Consider the following 17,430-nt stretch of genomic DNA (forward strand, 5'->3'; position numbering starts at 1 on the left):
TCTTTGCTACCACATAAAGGCGTCCCTCTCCAGCACCAATCATTTATACCCTTATTGCTCTAACAACCCAGAATTTCGTCATTTTCCAGCTTGTTTCACGTAGTACAGGGGCAGAAGACAGTACCGTTGATGTGCGTCCTTTCGTAGTACATTTTCGTGACTAGCATCATATTTTTGCATTACTCTCTTGTTACAACCCAGTACTCAAGCTGGAGGGACGGCTAGGCTAAGTGGCAGTAAAAGGAGTATATACCAAGTTTTGTCCCTCACTGTACAAGGGGGGAAGTACAGGGTGGCCCATAAACAGCACTCCACTAAAACTTTCCTATTGGTATGGTACGTGTTGTGGGGACGGCTCATCTGCTGATGTGTATGCGGCTGTGGCAGTGGGACGAGAGACAGGTGGCTTTACATTGAATGACAAGCCAAATGGTTTCCTGAAAGCCAAGAAACCATTTACAACGCTGGGTGGTAACCATATAACCAAACCATACGTGCTTCCTACGTGTCAGCAAGTGGGTTGGTGGAGGGTTAGTGCCCCTCCCCGTAAAACAAATAACTCAAAGTCAAATCCCCACCCCTTACGGGACTATGGCGTCTGGCAATAGATAGATAGATAGTTACTGCTACCTCTGCTACTATCACAACTGGTACTACTCCTGCTCCTGCTACTACTACTACTACTGCTACTACTACTACTACTACTACTACTACTACTACTTCTACTACTACTACTTCTACTACTACTGCTACTACTAATACTAATACTACTTCTACTACTAATACTAATACTACTTCTACTACTACTACTACCACTACCACTACCCTTACTTCTACTACTACTACTACCACTACCCTTACTTCTACTACTACTACAACCACTACCCTTACTTCTACTACTACTACTACTATTACTACTACTGATGCTGTTGTTGCTACTACTACTACTACTACTACTTATTTTATCTTTTTATTGCCTCGGGCCACCATGCACCACGTTTATTGACATTATTTAGAGAAACCTATAACATTAGATAATCCGTTAGACATTATAAATACAATAAATGCACGGATGCACTGGTTTCAAAACCGTGAATTTGTTAGAGAGATGCAGATTATATGAATTATAAATACATTAAGTGATTTGTGATATAAACAACCTACTTACATAACAGATATTACCGAATGTAAATAGTTATTGACCTTTATTTGTACAGACGTATTCCTTTTATTTGTAGATGTGTATAGTAATAATGTAAATTTTTTTTATATATCACATGATGCGAATTATACCTGGATGACTTGATTTGACTTAACTACTGCTGCTGTTTTTACTACTACTACTACTACTACTACTACTACTACTGCCACCACTGTTACTATTACTGGTACTACGCCTATTACTGCTGCTACTAGTACGTCTATTACTACAACTACTACTACCACTACTCCTACTAAAACTACTATTTCTACTACTACTACTACTACTACTACTACTTCTACTTCTACTATTATTACTACACTACTACTGCTACACTACTATTACTATTACTACTACTACTACTACTATATTACTGATACTACTACTACTACTACTACTACAATACCCATTTTTACCCATATTAGCCTAAAATTATTATCTCCGTTTTGAATGCCGAGTTGTAAGAGATTAACACTGGAATGCGATGCTAGTCACGAAGCAGTGCTATGGAACGGATGTAGAGCCACTTTAGTATCTATTTCTGCAACTAAGCTAAAGAAATAAGCTTCAAAAGGACGCAGATTTGGGCCAGGTTAAGGTGAAAAGGACATAGCTACCACCAGACGATTTTTAGCTGAAAGTGGGTCGTAGAAACCTGAGTGTTACTGTTTGTATATATACTTCTGTGTAACTCGATGGTGATGATGATGATGATGATGGTATTGATGATGGTAATAATGTTGATGATGGTAGTGATGATGGTAATGATGATGATGATGATGATGATGATGATGATGATGGTAGTGAAGATGGCAATGATAATAATGATAGTGATAATGATGATGGGCCGTCTCTACTCCACAGATCTGCTGGTCGCCACTAAGGAATCTGTTCGTGCCGGTGTTCCTAAACTGCTGGCTGGCTAAACACGCCCTGGAGAATATGTTTGTGAGTACCTACGCATATCTTCCTCTGACCCTGTCTGTCAGTACGTTTTATCCATCTATCTTTTTTTTCTTTTTTTTTAATGCGAGGAAGAAGGAACCAAAGGCCATGAGCCCGCAGTAACAGTTCCCTCCAAGAGAAAAACAAAATACAATAGAGAGCCAAAATCAAGATCCGATCATTTTGAGATGCCTGGACACACTACGTTTGAAAGACTGGAGATCATAGGGAGCAGGAAATACAGACAGAGGGAGACAGTTCCAGACCTGTTGCATAAATGAAAGACTGGGAGTAACGGTTAACTCTTGCATTAGAGAGTTGGACAGAAAAGGGATCAGAGTTTGCTGCCAGACGGGTGCTACGCGCCCGTCGTAGAGGTGGAGGAATGCAAGCAGACAGTTCAGAGGAGCAGTGACCATTAAAGTAGCGATAGAAAAGAGATAAAGATGCAACAGTGCGGCGAAGAGACAGAGGTTGAAGGGAGTCAGTAAGAGGAGGAGAGTTAATGAGACGAAAAGCCTTTGCCTCCACCCTATTGAGAAGAGCTGTATGTGGGGAGCCTCCCCACACATGAGAGTTGTACTCCACACAGGGGCGGATAAAACCCCTGTATAGAGTCAACAATTGTGCAGGGGTAAAAAAGAGCGGAGTCGGCTTAGCACACCCAATCTCTTGGAAGCAGATTTTACAAGATCTGAATCAACTTATACGGAATGTGTGTGTGTGTGTGTGTGTGTGTGTGTGTGTGTGTGTGTGTGTGTGTGTGTGTGTGTGTGTGTTTTATTAAGCTGTATTAATTATGGAGGTGCGATTGGTAGAGGGCCCTGGTCGTAGAGCACTTTTTTTTTTTTTGCCCGACTTTAATCATAGGCCTAACAGTTCATTCCCTGAAGCCCAGCAGTTCTTCTACGTACATGCACCTCCACATGTCACCATTTGGGCACAAACACCCACCGTCCGTATTGAATACATGCTATGGCTGTCTCATACAGAAGTGGTACATTGGCACTAACGGGGTACTTTTACGACTTGTCAGCGGGTGTTGCGGTATATCTGTAAAGTCTCTTTCTTCTAGCAAAATTCATATCCTTAAACTTTTTCCTGCCCCAGCAGAGAATCGAATCTGTTTCCATTGAAATAGCAGATCATCTCTCTACCGACTTGGCACACTAGTTGTCGTGGTTCAATTCCAAGAGATGACCAGAGGATATTCTATCATGTTGACGCTACCAGGAGCGTAAGTTGGTCTCCCACCCTTAAATGTTCTGGACTCTCGGTAGCCTAGCCTCGGGACACTACGCTCGAAAGCAGCAAAATGGGAATGATAATTATGTGACAGTTACTAAGGGCTTCAGAAAAACATTATCGTAGCAGTTGGCACCTGGCGTAAGCTTACCTTGGTAACGCTGTCAGGTTTTACCAGGTCATGATGATCAGCAGTAAGATTTCTTATCTATAGGTCTTACCTGTCGTATAAAATTGTTTCCATTTTTTTCCTCAACGTCATCCTGGCCGATAACCATAGTTTAATCTTTAAGTGAATAGTGTTTGTTTTATTGATTTCGGACCACATTTGTCCACCGCCTTCAGGTTTCCTTCCCTCCCCCCTCCCTCGTTTACCTCCTTCGCCTCCCTCCAGAGGAGGAAGGAGTGAGTTGTCAGGAGGGCAGGAGAAGGATACTTGCATGTCTGTTTACGTGCATATCTATCCTTTCATCTATTAGTCTATTTTCTATCGATCTATCTTCCTTTATCTCTTTGTCTTGTTTGGATATAACATGAATATGCCATTTTTTATTCAGGTGTATCTGTCTATGAAACTGTTTATATATTATTTTTTGTGCAAGAAAGAACATATCGAAGATTATAAGCCTGGAAATTTTTCCCAAGAAAACTAAACGAAAAAGAGCTACATTCAAGACCTGTTCACTTGGAGATGCCTGTACACAGTGTGCTTCAAACAGTGGAGGTCATTATCAGTGGGAAATGCAGAATGAAGAAGACGGCTTCCGAGTTGACTTACTGCGTATAGCAAAGACTGAGAGTATAGGTTAACTCTTTCTCGCATCTGAAAATTGGACAGAAAAGGCTTGAGTTGTCACACGGGCCCGTCATAGTGGGGGATGGATGTATACTGTGTAGAAGAGCAGTGACCATATATATATATATATATATATATATATATATATATATATATATATATATATTTTGTTATCAAGGGAATTTGCCAGTTAGGTAGTCTCGTACCTTCGAGACGTTTCTCGTACCGTAAGTTTTTTGTACGAGTCATCTGAGTTGCCAGTTTGTCTGTTGTTTGTGAGCGTAGTTATTTTGTAAGTTACACATTCGTTTATTTTTATTCTCTCTTTCTTTATAATATTTTATTTAAGTGATTCCTTGTTGAATTACGTATTTCAAGTTCCTATGGTAATTGATTTAGAATGTTGTGTAATGTAGGACAGTTATAGCTTGTTTTGGTTGTCTCTGAGTTGGCAACTGTTGTTCTCGTTGAATGTAGAAGTTTCGAGCGTAATGCAAGCATATATAAGATGGGGTAGAGATTATTACAGGTGAAAGAAGCATTGCAGAAGGAAGTCGTCTTTTTGTGTGTGTGTGATTTGCGTCTCAGCGTGATCTTCGAGGACACGAGTGGCTGTGGACGCTGGTGGCCTGGCGCTGGTGTGGGTGTCAAGGTGTGGGGGAGACAGGAGGCCAGGCTGAGGTGCTACAAGACGCGAGGTGCACTGCTCCGCCACCACAACGCCACCGGCAAGGTCAGCCATTTGGATCTTCGTCCTCCAGTTTGGACACACACCCTTGCTTCGAGTGGAGATTCTCACTCCAGCAGGACGGATAGGATCCAGCAGCTGAGGAATCCACTAGGAGGACCATGACGGCCAAAGTTGTGGGGCAGGTCAAGTGGTTCCACGTCCGGAAGGGCTACGGCTTCATCACACGCCGGGATGCGGGGGGGGGGATGTGTTCCTTCACCGCTCCTCCATCGTGGCCCCAAACCCTGCCCACCCTGTGCCGTCTGTTGCTGCTGGTGAGGAGGTAGAATTTGTTATACGGGAGGATGCTAAGGGCCCCACAGCTGCCTTTGTCACCGGCCCTGCAGGCCAGGCAGTTCGGGGCTCGCCCCATGCCCTCCCCCGTCGTCGTCGGCGGCGGCGGCGGCCACCATTTGATGTTCCTGCCTCCTTCCCTGCCTCCTCTGCCTCTACTATCATCACCATGTGTGTGGAGGTTGCTAAGGCCTTTTCGGGGGGAGATATGGCGGTTTTTGCTCGGCGCCTGCCCGTCATTTTCCAGGCCAACGGGCTCCCTGCCATATCCATCCCAGAGTCTTTTTCTTCCACACCCATGGCACAGAGGAGGCCTGGGAGGGGAGCTCCTTGTCCTCGTCCTCTTCGTCGTCACCGTCAGCCCTCCTCGACTCCCACCTCCTTGGTACCGCGGGTGCTGCAGCTGCAGCCTTCCACTCCACCGACGAGGATTCAGCTGTCGGGGCATGCTGTCTCCCGCCAGTCCGCCTCTTGGCCCGTACCTGAGGTTCCCATGGAGGTTGGGGATGCTGAATCCTCATCTCCACCTGAGGCTGATTCTGACGCACGTGTATCTGAGGAGGTGACTCTTGCTGTGCCTCCATCATCAACGGACCAGGGAGCGAAGAGTGCCAGGTCCTCTAGTTCGGTCCGGCAACTCTCTTGGGGAGACTTTTCCTCCCTCCCCCCTCTTGGCCTCGAGATACTGGAGAACCAGCTGCTCCACTATGAGGACACGGCACCAGTGGAGTCTGGCGAGCAAGAGTTTTCCAAGGGGGACTACCGGCAGGCGTTGCTCTCCTTCACCGAGTTGCGCCGGGGGTCCCTCAAGACTGTTACCGACCCCGAGGAGTGTCGTATACTTTCCTACACCCTCGGGGCCGTGCAGTCTCATCTTGCCGCAGGTTCCAACTCAGACTCAGACTCTGCTGCCTCCACAGTTTAGTCCCAGCCGTCACTTTTGCTGCCCATGCCTTCCTGCTCTACTGCTCCTGATTGTCGTCTGTGCTGTGGACTGTCTGGATATTGTGTGTTCCTATATGTACAAGTGTGTTTATGTATATATGTCCAGTGTATGACACTTTGGTTTATTCAGTGTATGACATTTTGGCTTAATGGCCAACGTTATGGCCGATAGCCATTAAATCGGAAAAAAAAAAAAAAAAAAAAATATTACAGGTTTAGTCGGGTTTCAGGTCAGTTTGGATGAAGTGCAGTCGGTTTGGTTCAGTTTGAGTGTAGTGCTATTAGAAAAGTTTGTGAAGAGTTGCTGGCAAGCATTAAGTGGAATTATTGTCAGTGAAGATTATTTTCGGTACATGTGAAAACAGTGGCAAACAGTGACGGGTTATTGTTTGATCATAACATGGAATGTAAGGGGTGCGAATGATGCGGTGAAAGAGAGAGAGAGAGAGATTGTCCAGGTGCTTGAGGGTGCGAAAGTGGATGTATGTGGATTAACTAAAACTAATTGGAGAGGAAAGAGTGTGAGAGAATGGGAATATGGATGGGGTATATGTGCAGGAGTAGGTGAGAATGAGAGAGCAAAAGAAGGAGTGTGTAATGTTGTGAGTAAAAGATGGAAGAAGAACATAAGAGAGTATGGATCAGTTGGGTCAAAGATTCTGTGGGTAAGATTGAAAGTTGGAATACAAATGTGGGCGATTGTGTGCGAATATGTGCCAATGCAAGATCGTGCAAGCAGAGTGAAAGAAGAGTTCTGGAAAATGTGGAAGTGTGCATGGAAAAGCTTGGAAGGAATGAGAGAGTGCTTTTGATCAGTGATATGAATGGAAAAGTAGGGAATGTGAAGGTGGATGGAATAGTTGGTGAGTGGGGTGTGCCTGCTGAGATAGATGAGAATGGCGCGGCGGTGCGTTAGTGGACACTTATGCCGGTAGGGGGTTGATGATAGCCAGTACGCTCCTCAGGCAAAAAGTGATCCACAGGTATACATGGCGGGTGATGAGAAGAGTGGGTGGTGAACTAAATGAAAGGAAGGCAATGATTGATTATGTGTGTGTGGATGAAAGGAAGCGAAGATGTGTAATGGATGCAAGAGCTTATAGAGGTTGGAGGAGTGGACTTTGTGACCACTACCTGGTGGTGGCCAGTATTAAGATCCAAGCAAGATGGGGAAATAGAAGAAGGGAAGGATGGGAAGAAGGAGTAGTTGCAAGGAGAGTGGAAAGGTTACAAGAGGATGAGAAAATGGCAGAATATAAGAGAGAAGTACCAGAACGATTGGGTAAATATGAATTGGAGCAGATGGGGGACGTGAAAGGTGTGTGCAGGATATTCACAGAAGAAATATGTGCAGCATATAATGTGGTGTGTGGGGTGAAGAGAAGACGAAGGGGGGTACAAGGAACAGCGTGGTGGAATGACGAGGTGAGACAGGCTGTGGCACAAAAGAAGAAAGCATACAATGAATGGATGAAAAGTAGGGGCGTGGAAGAAGTTTTGAGGCAGAAGAGAGAGTTATATGTAGAAAGGAAGAGAGAGGTGAAAAGATTAGTAAGAGAGAGTAAGAAGAGAGTGGATGAGGATTTTGGCAGGAATTTGAGTGTAAAGTGGAGGGATTGTAAGAGTATATTCTGGAAAGAGGTGAAGAGAGTAAGACAGGGTGGCAGTGAAGTTAGCAGGGGAGTGAAAGATAAAAATGGTAGATTACTAGTGGAGAAGGGAGAAAAAGTGAGCAGATGGAGAGAACACTTTATGGAATTATTGAACATAGAGGATGGAAGAAATGCGAGTATAAGTGACTGGGGAATGGCTGGGAGAAGGAGGGAGGTGAGAAGACAGGAAGAAATCAGTAGGACAGAAGTTGTGGAAGCAATGAAGAAAGTCAAATTGGGGAAAGCCCCAGGAATTGATGGAGTGTGTGATGAAATGCTGAAACACAGGGGAGAGATAGTTGTAGAATGGATGTGGAAGATGTGCAGATTGGCCTGGGAGGAAGGTAGAGTCCCTGAGGATTGGAAGTCAGGTATGATTATTCCCTTGTACAAAGGAAAGGGGGAAAAAGAAGTGTGCGGTAATCATAGGGGCATTTGTCTTCTTAGTGTAATAGGAAAAGTGTATGGTAGGATACTTATTGACAGAGTTAGGGAAATAACAGAGGGATTAGTTGGAGAAGAACAGGGAGGCTGTAGGAAGGGAAGAGGTTGTGTAGATCAGATATTCATTCTTAGATCTTCAGTAGAAAAGTTTCTAGAGAAGGGAAAGAGGTTGTATGCGGCTTTCATGGATTTGGAGAAAGGATATGGCAGGGTGGAGGACAAGGATTGTGGAAAGTATTAAGAATATCTGGAGTAGATGGGAAGTTGTTGAATGCTGTGATAAGTATGTATGATGGTGCTAAGGCTGCGATGCGTGTGGATGGCGAACTGCATGAATTTTTCTCTTTGAAGGTTGGGTTGAAACAGGGATGTGTTATGTCTCCATATCTGTTCAATCTATACATGGATGGGGTAATAATAATGGTACAAGGTAGGGCAGTGGATGTTGGAGTGGCTCTGGTGAGAGGGGGTAGTGTTTGGAAACTCCCTGTACTGTTGTTTGCAGATGATACTGTGTTGTTAAGTGAAGACAAAGGGGAGCTGCAAGGCTTGGTGGATGAGTTTGGAAGAGTGTGTAAGACGCGGGATCTAAAGGTGAATGCAGGGAAGAGTAAAGTGATGGTCTTTGAGAGAGATGAAGTCAGTGAATGTGCAGTAAGGTTGGATGGTGAGGAAATGGAAAATGTGAGTACGTTTAAGTACTTGGGTAGTGTGATGAGTAAGGATGGAAGTTTGGAGAGTGAAGTGCTTGAAAGGGTACAACCAGGAAGAAAGGTTGCTGGTTCCTTGAAAGCTGTGATAAGAAACAGGGAAGTGAGCATGGAAGTGAAAAAGTTACTACATGACAGTATTGTGATACCAACTCTAATGTATGGAAGTGAAGCTTGGACGTTGTTGGAAGGACAGAAGTCAAGAGTGAGCGCAGTGGAGATGAGTTATTTAAGAGGAGCCTGTGGAGTCACATGGAGGGACAGGCTGACAAATGAGGATATAAAGGAACGTTGTGGTGTGGATGTGGATGTTGTAGGAAGCATTAGGAGGAGCACACTGATATTGTTTGGCCATGTGGAGAGGATGGAGGGTGAGAGACTGACGAGGAGAGTGTATGTGAGTGAGGTGGAGGGGGGGAGAGGGAGGGAGAGGCCGAGGATGGGATGGAGGGATGGGGTGAAAAGGTATATGAGAGAGGGGGGGGTGAGTGGAGAGGAGGGCAGTGAAATGGCGGGGGACAGGGCGACATTGAGGCGATTTATTTGTGGCCACCCCACACGGGATTAAGGCGTCTGGCAATAGATAGATAGACAGATATCATTGGAACTTGAGAATATAGTGAAGTGTTGGCAAGCATTTGGTGTACTAAGTGTGAAGTGCTGTTAAGCATTAAGTGTAACTGCAATTAGTAAAATGTGTATAGCTCCAGTACTTCTGAGAATAGTGGAGAGAAGTTGGAAAGCATTAAGTAGAATTGTTTGGAAAATAAAGACAGTGAACTTTAAGGAGCCAGTGTTTATTTTCGCCTCAGCTGTACTTGTGTACACCTTATGGCTGACCATAGAAGAACAACTCACTGGGCAACGTCCTCCATGTACTGGACTACTGCTGTCGGAGCCTGTGGCAGTGTGGGACGAGGACGTAACACTGGTGTCAGGAGTGTGGAATATTCAGGGCTGCAGTGAGGCTAACCTTCGACATGGAAGCAGTAGGTGTGAAGACAAGGTCTCGAGCTGGGCAAGAGGAGGAATTTTCCATGGTGATAATCGTGAAGCTAATACAGGCGCAGTGTGAAAAACTAGAGGCACAGAGTGAGGAACAGAAAGAGCTCAGAAAAGAATTCAAGAATAATTACAAGCACAAAGTGCCCAACTACAGGCAGCATAGAAGGCAGGACAGAAAGAACTCCAAGAGCAATTGCAGGCACAGAATGAAGAACTGAAAGATCGATATGAACAGCTTCAGGAGACACTACAGGAGCAACAGAGGGAATTACAGCTGAGAATGCAAAGACAGCTAGATGCTTTCATGAGGGAAGTGAAGGAAGAACAGGAACTATTGAAGGAGGAGGTATACACTGAGCTACGGCAGCAGAAGTGTGAGGTAAGCAATGATGAGACTGAGTGCAGACAGCATGTAGACGACAAGTTGAAGTCAATTAGTGAGGAAATAGTGACAGAGTGCAAAAAGCATGTGGACAACCAGCTGAAGATTAGTGAGGGAATAGTGATGGAGTGCAGACAGCATGTAGATAACCAGTTGAAACATGTAGTCGACCATGTGAAAATAATTGGTGAGAAAATTGAGGCTGTAGAAAAATATTGCACTGCTGAGCCTCAGGTTAGTGTACAGGGAGCATATGAAAGGAATGGACAGTGTATGGAAAATCTTGATGGATCCCAAGCACCTAAAGGTAACATTACAGGGATGAATAATCAGAATGTAGGAGAATTAAGTCCTGGCCTTAATTATGATGTCCCAGTTTTTAGGCCTCAGACCAGTGAAATGCATGGCTATGATGGGAGTCCAGTTAAAAAGAAACCTCAGGAATTTGATGGTAGAGTATCTTGGGAAGCTTACAATGCACAGTTGAAGTTACCTATGGATCAGAATAGTTGGGATGATAAGAAGAAGGCTGCAGAAGACCCACCACTGAAGAAATGCAAGAGAACCTTGATGAAAAGTGTGCGAGAAGACAGAAGGACAGACGACATGCAGCATAGTAGGAATGGGAATCGTAGGAAGAACTGCTGCTTTACTGTAGTGACATGGCCAGCATCGGACGGAGAAGACCTGGGGAGGATGCAGATGGAGGGTGCAGATTTGCAACCGGTGCTGGAGTGGCTGCAGCGGAGTGCAGTGCGACCATCATGTGGAGGAGTTACCAGGTTGGGCCCTGCGACCAGGAGCTGCTGGAGTCAATGGAACCTTCTTTGTTGCAACAGACTACTAGAGCGTCAGTGGGAGACGCCCAGTGACCTCAGCGAGTGTTGGCAACTGGTGGTTCTGAAGAAGATGAGGTCTGAGATCTTGGGTAAGTTCCATAACCAGATCACTAGTGGGCACCTGGGAGTGAAGACAATTCTAAGCTGGCTGTGACACAAGTTCAACTGGATTGGCATGCATCAGGATGTTGAAGAGTGGTGTTGGACCTGTGATGTGTGCTGTGTCAAGGAGAGGACCAAGACCTTCCAGGAGGAGTGGACTGTGTGGAGGAATAAGGACATTGTCGAAAGTGGCGTAGAGGAAGACCTGATAAGTTGAATGATTATTTGGTGTACAGTTGGATGTTTCGTTAGGATTAGGATTTATGTTTGTATATACTGTGCAGTCTCGTCGGGACGACAAAGAACTAGGGAGGGGGTAGTGTTATGAAAGGAATTTGCCAGTTAGGTAGTCTCATACCTTCGAGACTTTTCTCATACCGTAAGTTTCGGTACGAGTCATCAAAGTTGCCAGTTTGTCTGATGTTTGTGAGCGTAGTTATTTCGTAAGTTAAACATTCATTTATTTTTATGCTCTTTTTCTTTATAATGTTTTATTTAAGTGAATGCTTGTTGAATTACATAGTTTAAGTTCCTATGGTAAATGATTTAGAGTGTTGTGTAATGTAGGACAGTTATAGCTTGTTTTGGATGTCTCTGAGTTGGCAACTGTTGTTCTTGTAGAATGTAGAAGTTTCGGGATTAATGCAAGCTTATATAAGATGGGGTAGAGATTATTACAAGTTTAGTTGGGTTTCAGGTCAGTTTGAGTGAAGTGCAGTCGGTTTTGGTTCAGTTTGAGTGTAGTGCTGTTAGAGAAGCTTGTGAAGAGTTGCTGGCAAGCATTAAGTGGAATTATTGTCAGTGGAGATTTTTTCGGTACTTGTGAAAACAGTGGCAAACAGTGACGGGTTACTGAACTTTGTATATCACTGGAACTTGAGAAAATGGTGAAGTGTTGGCAAGCATTAAGTGTACTAATTGTGAAGTGTTCTCTCTATCTATCTATTGCCAGACGCCTCAATCCCGTTTGGGGTGGCCACAAACAAATCGCCTCCAAGTCGCCCTGTCCCCTGCCATTTCACTGCCCTGCTCCCAACTCACACCTCCCTCTCTCATATACCTCTCCACCCCATCCCTCCATCTCATCCTCGGCCTCCCCCTCCCTCTTCCCCCCTCCACCTCACTCACATAGACTCTATTTGTCAGTCTTTCACCCTCCATCCTCTCCACATGGCCAAACCACCTCAGTGTGTTCCTCATAACGCTTCCTATCACATCCACATCCACACCACAACGCTCCTTTATATCCTCATTCGTCAGCCTGTCTCTCCATGTGACTCCACAGGCTCCTCTTAAATAACTCATTTCCACTGCTCTCACTCTTGACTTGTGTCCTTCCAACAACGTCCAAGCTTCAGTTCCATACGTTAGAGTTGGTATCACAATACTGTCATGTAGTAACTTTTTCACTTCCATGCTCACTTCCCTGTTTCTTATCACTGCTTTCAAAGAACCAGTAACCTTTCTTCCCTGCTTTACCCTTTCAAGCACTTCACCCTCCAAACCTCTCCTTACTCATCACACTACCCAAGTACTTAAACGTACTCACATTTTCCAATTCCTCACCATCCAGCCTCGCTGTACATTCACTGACTTCACCTCTCTCAAAGACCATCACTTTACTCTTCCCTACATTCATCTTTAGATTCCGTTTCTTACACACTCTCCCAAACTCATCCACCAAGCCTTGCAGCTCCCCTTCGTCTTCACTCAACAACACAGTATCATCTGCAAACAACAGTACAGGGAGTTTCCAAACACTATCCTCTCTCACCAGGGCCACTCCAACATCCACTACCCTACCTTGTACCTCTTTTATTACCCCATCCATGTACAGATTGAACAACCATGGAGACATGACACATCCCTGTTTCAAACCAACTTTCAAAGAGAAAAATTCACTTAGTTCACCATCCACACACACTGCAGCCTTCGCATCATCGTACATACTCTTCACAGCATTCAACAACTTCCCATCTACTCCTTATATTGTTAATACTTTCCACAATCCTTGTCTATCCACCCTGTCATATGCTTTCTCCAAATCCATGAAAGCCGCATACAACGGCTCTTTGCCTTTTCACTCTACTTTTTGCTCTTTACTTTTTCCTCTATGTTTTCCTCATTTTCTCTTTTCTCTTCACAAAATTTTAACATTTCCATTGCCATAGACGTAGTTCGATACATCTTCGGGTGAAACTCACAACACTGTTTAAGAAAGTTGTAGTGGCAGTAATTATTGTAGTAGTAGTAGTAGTTGCTGTTGTTGTTGTGAAGTGTTGTTAAGCATTAAGTGTAACTGCAATTAGTAAAGTGTGTATAGCTCCAGTACTTCTGAGAATAGTGAAGAGAAGTTGGAAAGCATTAAGTGGAATTATTTGGAAAATAAAGACAGTGAACTTTAAGGAGCCAGAGTTTATTTTCGCCTCAGCTGATCTTGTGTACACCTTAAGGCTGACCATAGAAGAACAACTCACTGGGCAACGTCCTCCCTGTACTGGACTACTGCTGTTGGAGCCTGTGGCAGTGTGGGGACGGGGATGTAACAATATATATTTATAGATATATAACTTTTATTACCATAAAGACCGAATCCCATATTAAAACTTGTGGTATGTATGCAGTTCAGTAGGAGCAAAGTCTCCCTCTCTCTCTTTCTCTCTCTCTCTCTCTCCCTCTCTCTCGCTCGCTCGCGCGCGCGCGCGTAAACTTATCTGGATACCAGCCTTTTAACTCTTTATCCTCTAAAATGATCCATGAAAAGGCCAAGTGAGTGGGTAAATCTATACTCCGTCTATCTGTCTATTTATCCATCAGTCTATCTATCTGTCTACCTGTGCTGTTCATATTTTTGTCTATTTGTGCTGTTGATCTGTCTGTCTTTCGACCAATCTATGTACTGTATATCTATCTATTTGTTATCATTTTGCCCAGAATTAACTATATATTTAGTCTGTAATCGTCTATGTTTTAAATTCACCTGGATCTCTATCTGTCATTCGTTATTTGTCTGTTTAGCAGGATATATGTTACCTTTTATCTTCATTATCGTCTGTCACTTCCTCTTTCTGTCTATCCATCTTTCTGCATATCTTTAAGAGTATAAATTTTATGCATCTACATATCAGTACATTAACAGTTTATCTATATTTCTATCTTTATCCTTTGTCTATATATAGTAAGCATATTGATTATGTGTGTGTGGATGAAAGGATGCGAAGATGTGTAAAGGATGCAAGAGTGTATAGAGGTTGGGGGAGTGGACTTTCTGACCACTACTTGGTGGTGGCCAGAATCAATGTCCAATTAGAATGGAGGAATAGAAGAAGGGAAAGACGAGAGGAAGGAGTAGTTGCAAGGAGAGTGGAAAGGTTACAAGAGGATGAGAAAAAGGCAGAGTATAAGAGAGAAGTGGAGGAACGATTGGGCAAATATGAACTGGAGCAGATGGGAGACGTGGAAGGTGTGTGTAAGATATTTACAGAAGAAATATGTGCAGCATGCGACGTGGTGTGTGGAAGGAAGAGAAGACGGAGGGGGGTGCAAGGAACAGCGTGGTGGACAGAAGAGGTGAAACAGGCTGTGGCACAAAAGAAGAAAGCATACAATGAATGGATGAGAAATAGGGGCGTGGAAGAAGTTGAGAGGCGGAAGAGAGAGTTATATGTGGAAAGGAAGAGAGAGGTGAAGATATTAGTAAGAGAGAGTAAGAAGAGAGTGGATGAGGAATTTGGAAGGAATTTGAGTGTAAAGTGGAGGGACTGTAAGAAAATGTTCTGGAGAGAAGTGAAAAGAGTAAGACAGGGTGGAAATGAAGTTAGCAGGGGAGTGAAAGATAAAAATGGTAGATTACTAGTGGAGAAGGGAGAAAAAGTGAGCAGATGGAGAGAACACTTTAAGGAATTGTTGAACGTAGAGGATGGAAGTAATGCGAGTATAAGTGGCTGGGGAATGGCTGGGAGAAGGAGGGAGGTGAGAAGACAGGAAGAAATTAGTAGGATAGAAGTTGTGGAAGCAATGAAGAAAGTTAAATCGGGGAAAGCCCCAGGAATTGATGGAGTGTGTGGTGAAATGCTGAAGCATGGGGGAGAGATAGTAGTAGAATGGATGTGGAAGATGTGCAGATTGGCCTGGGAGGAAGGTAGAGTCCCGGAGGATTGGAAGTCAGGTATAATTATTCCCTTGTACAAAGGAAAAGGGGAAAAAGAAGTGTGTGGTAACCATAGGGGCATTTGTCTTCTTAGTATAATAGGAAAAGTGTATGGTAGGATACTTATAGACAGAGTAAGAGAAAGAACAGAGAAATTAGTTGGAGAAGAACAGGGAGGCTTTAGGAAGGGAAGAGGTTGTGTAGATCAGATATTCATTCTTAGATCTTTAGTGGAAAAGTTTCTAGAGAAGGGAAAGAAGTTGTATGCGGCTTTCATGGATTTGGAGAAAGCATATGACAGGGTGGATAGACAAGGATTGTGGAAAGTGTTAAGAATATATGGAGTAGATGGGAAGTTGTTGAATGCTGTGAAGAGTATGTACGATGGTGCGAAGGCTGCAGTGCGTGTGGATGGTGAACTAAGTGAATTTTTCTCTTTGAAAGTTGGTTTGAAACAGGGATGTGTCATGTCTCCATGGTTGTTCAATCTGTACATGGATGGGGTAATAAAAGAGGTACAAGGTAGGGTAGTGGATGTTGGAGTGGCCCTGGTGAGAGAGGATAGTGTTTGGAAACTCCCTGTACTGTTGTTTGCAGATGATACTGTGTTGTTGAGTGAAGACGAAGGGGAGCTGCAAGGCTTGGTGGATGAGTTTGAGAGAGTGTGTAAGAAACGGAACCTAAAGGTGAATGTAGGGAAGAGTAAAGTGATGGTCTTTGAGAGAGGTGAAGTCAGTGAATGTACAGCGAGGTTGGATGGTGAGGAATTGGAAAATGTGAGTACGTTTAAGTATTTGGGTAGTGTGATGAGTAAGGATGGAGGTTTGGAGGGTGAAGTGCTTGAAAGGGTACAGCAGGGAAGAAAGGTTGCTGGTTCCTTGAAAGCAGTGATAGGAAACAGGGAAGTGAGCATGGAAGTAAAAAAGTTACTACATGACAGTATTGTGATACCAACTCTAACGTACGGAAGTGAAGCTTGGACATTGTTGGAAGGACACAAGTCAAGAGTGAGAGCAGTGGAAATGAGTTATTTAAGAGGAGCCTGTGGAGTCACGTGGAGAGACAGGCTGACGAATGAGGATATAAAGGAACGTTGTGGTGTGGATGTGGATGTGATAGGAAGCGTTGTGAGGAACACACTGAGGTGGTTTGGCCATGTGGAGAGGATGGAGGGTGAAAGACTGACAAAGAGAGTGTATGTGAGTGAGGTGGAGGGTGGAAGAGGGAGGGGGAGACCGAGGATGAGATGGAGGGATGGGGTGGAGAGGTATATGAGAGAGGGGGGTGTGAGTTGGGAGCAGGGCAGTGAAATGGCGGGGGACAGGGCGACTTGGAGGCGATTTGTTTGTGGCCACCCCAAACGGGATTGAGGCGTCAGGCAATAGATAGATAGATAGATATTTATCTGCCTGTGTCACACTTTTAAAAACCTGACTTCTTGTATGTATCTTTTCATATCTATAATAACTAAGCTTTACCTTTATCTGTCTATCTGTTTATCTACTTGTATCTATATTCTTCCCTACATTATCTCCCTACCTACTGATCTGTTCACTGACTCTCTCTTAGAGCCGTCCAGATGAAGATAGTGAGCGAGTGAATGTAAGAAAATGTGTAAGGAAATTAACTTAAAAAATTGATACCCTCAATCTATCCATCTACCAGTCTGTCTACCTATCGGTATGTAAGTCTGTCTTATATATATATATATATATATATATATATATATATATATATATATATATATATATCTGTGTGGGTCAAAATCTTAATCGTTGCTAATCTACGTCTCTCTCTCTCTCTCTCTCTCTCTCAAAGCCATTACTGCGGAACGGAAGCTATACTTTCGCTTGATAAAGGCTCCAGCTGTTTCGACGTTCAAAAATTTCATATTATGTTATAAAATTGATCAGTTTTCATCTTCTGGCATTTTACTCTTTACTCCTTCCTCTTCCTGACTCTCTCTCTCTCTTTGCCTTTTCACTCTACT

At 43.9% G+C, this 17,430-nt stretch overlaps 1 protein-coding gene across 1 annotated transcript in view; it reads left to right on the plus strand.

Moving 5' to 3' along the window:
- Positions 1 to 17,430, plus strand: part of LOC145402854 (potassium channel subfamily T member 2-like) — an 812,106-nt gene that overhangs the window by 352,659 nt on the left and 442,017 nt on the right. Inside the window, exon 6 of the mRNA XM_080274763.1 lies at positions 2,066 to 2,149. Within this exon, the coding sequence (XP_080130889.1) occupies positions 2,066 to 2,149 (84 nt within the window). The remainder of the gene's footprint in view (positions 1 to 2,065; positions 2,150 to 17,430) is intronic.

The sequence above is a fragment of the Coenobita brevimanus genome, chromosome 59 (assembly GCF_032717465.1).
Source record: "Coenobita brevimanus isolate Jiangsu-jjx chromosome 59, ASM3271746v2, whole genome shotgun sequence".
NCBI lineage: Eukaryota > Metazoa > Arthropoda > Malacostraca > Decapoda > Coenobitidae > Coenobita > Coenobita brevimanus.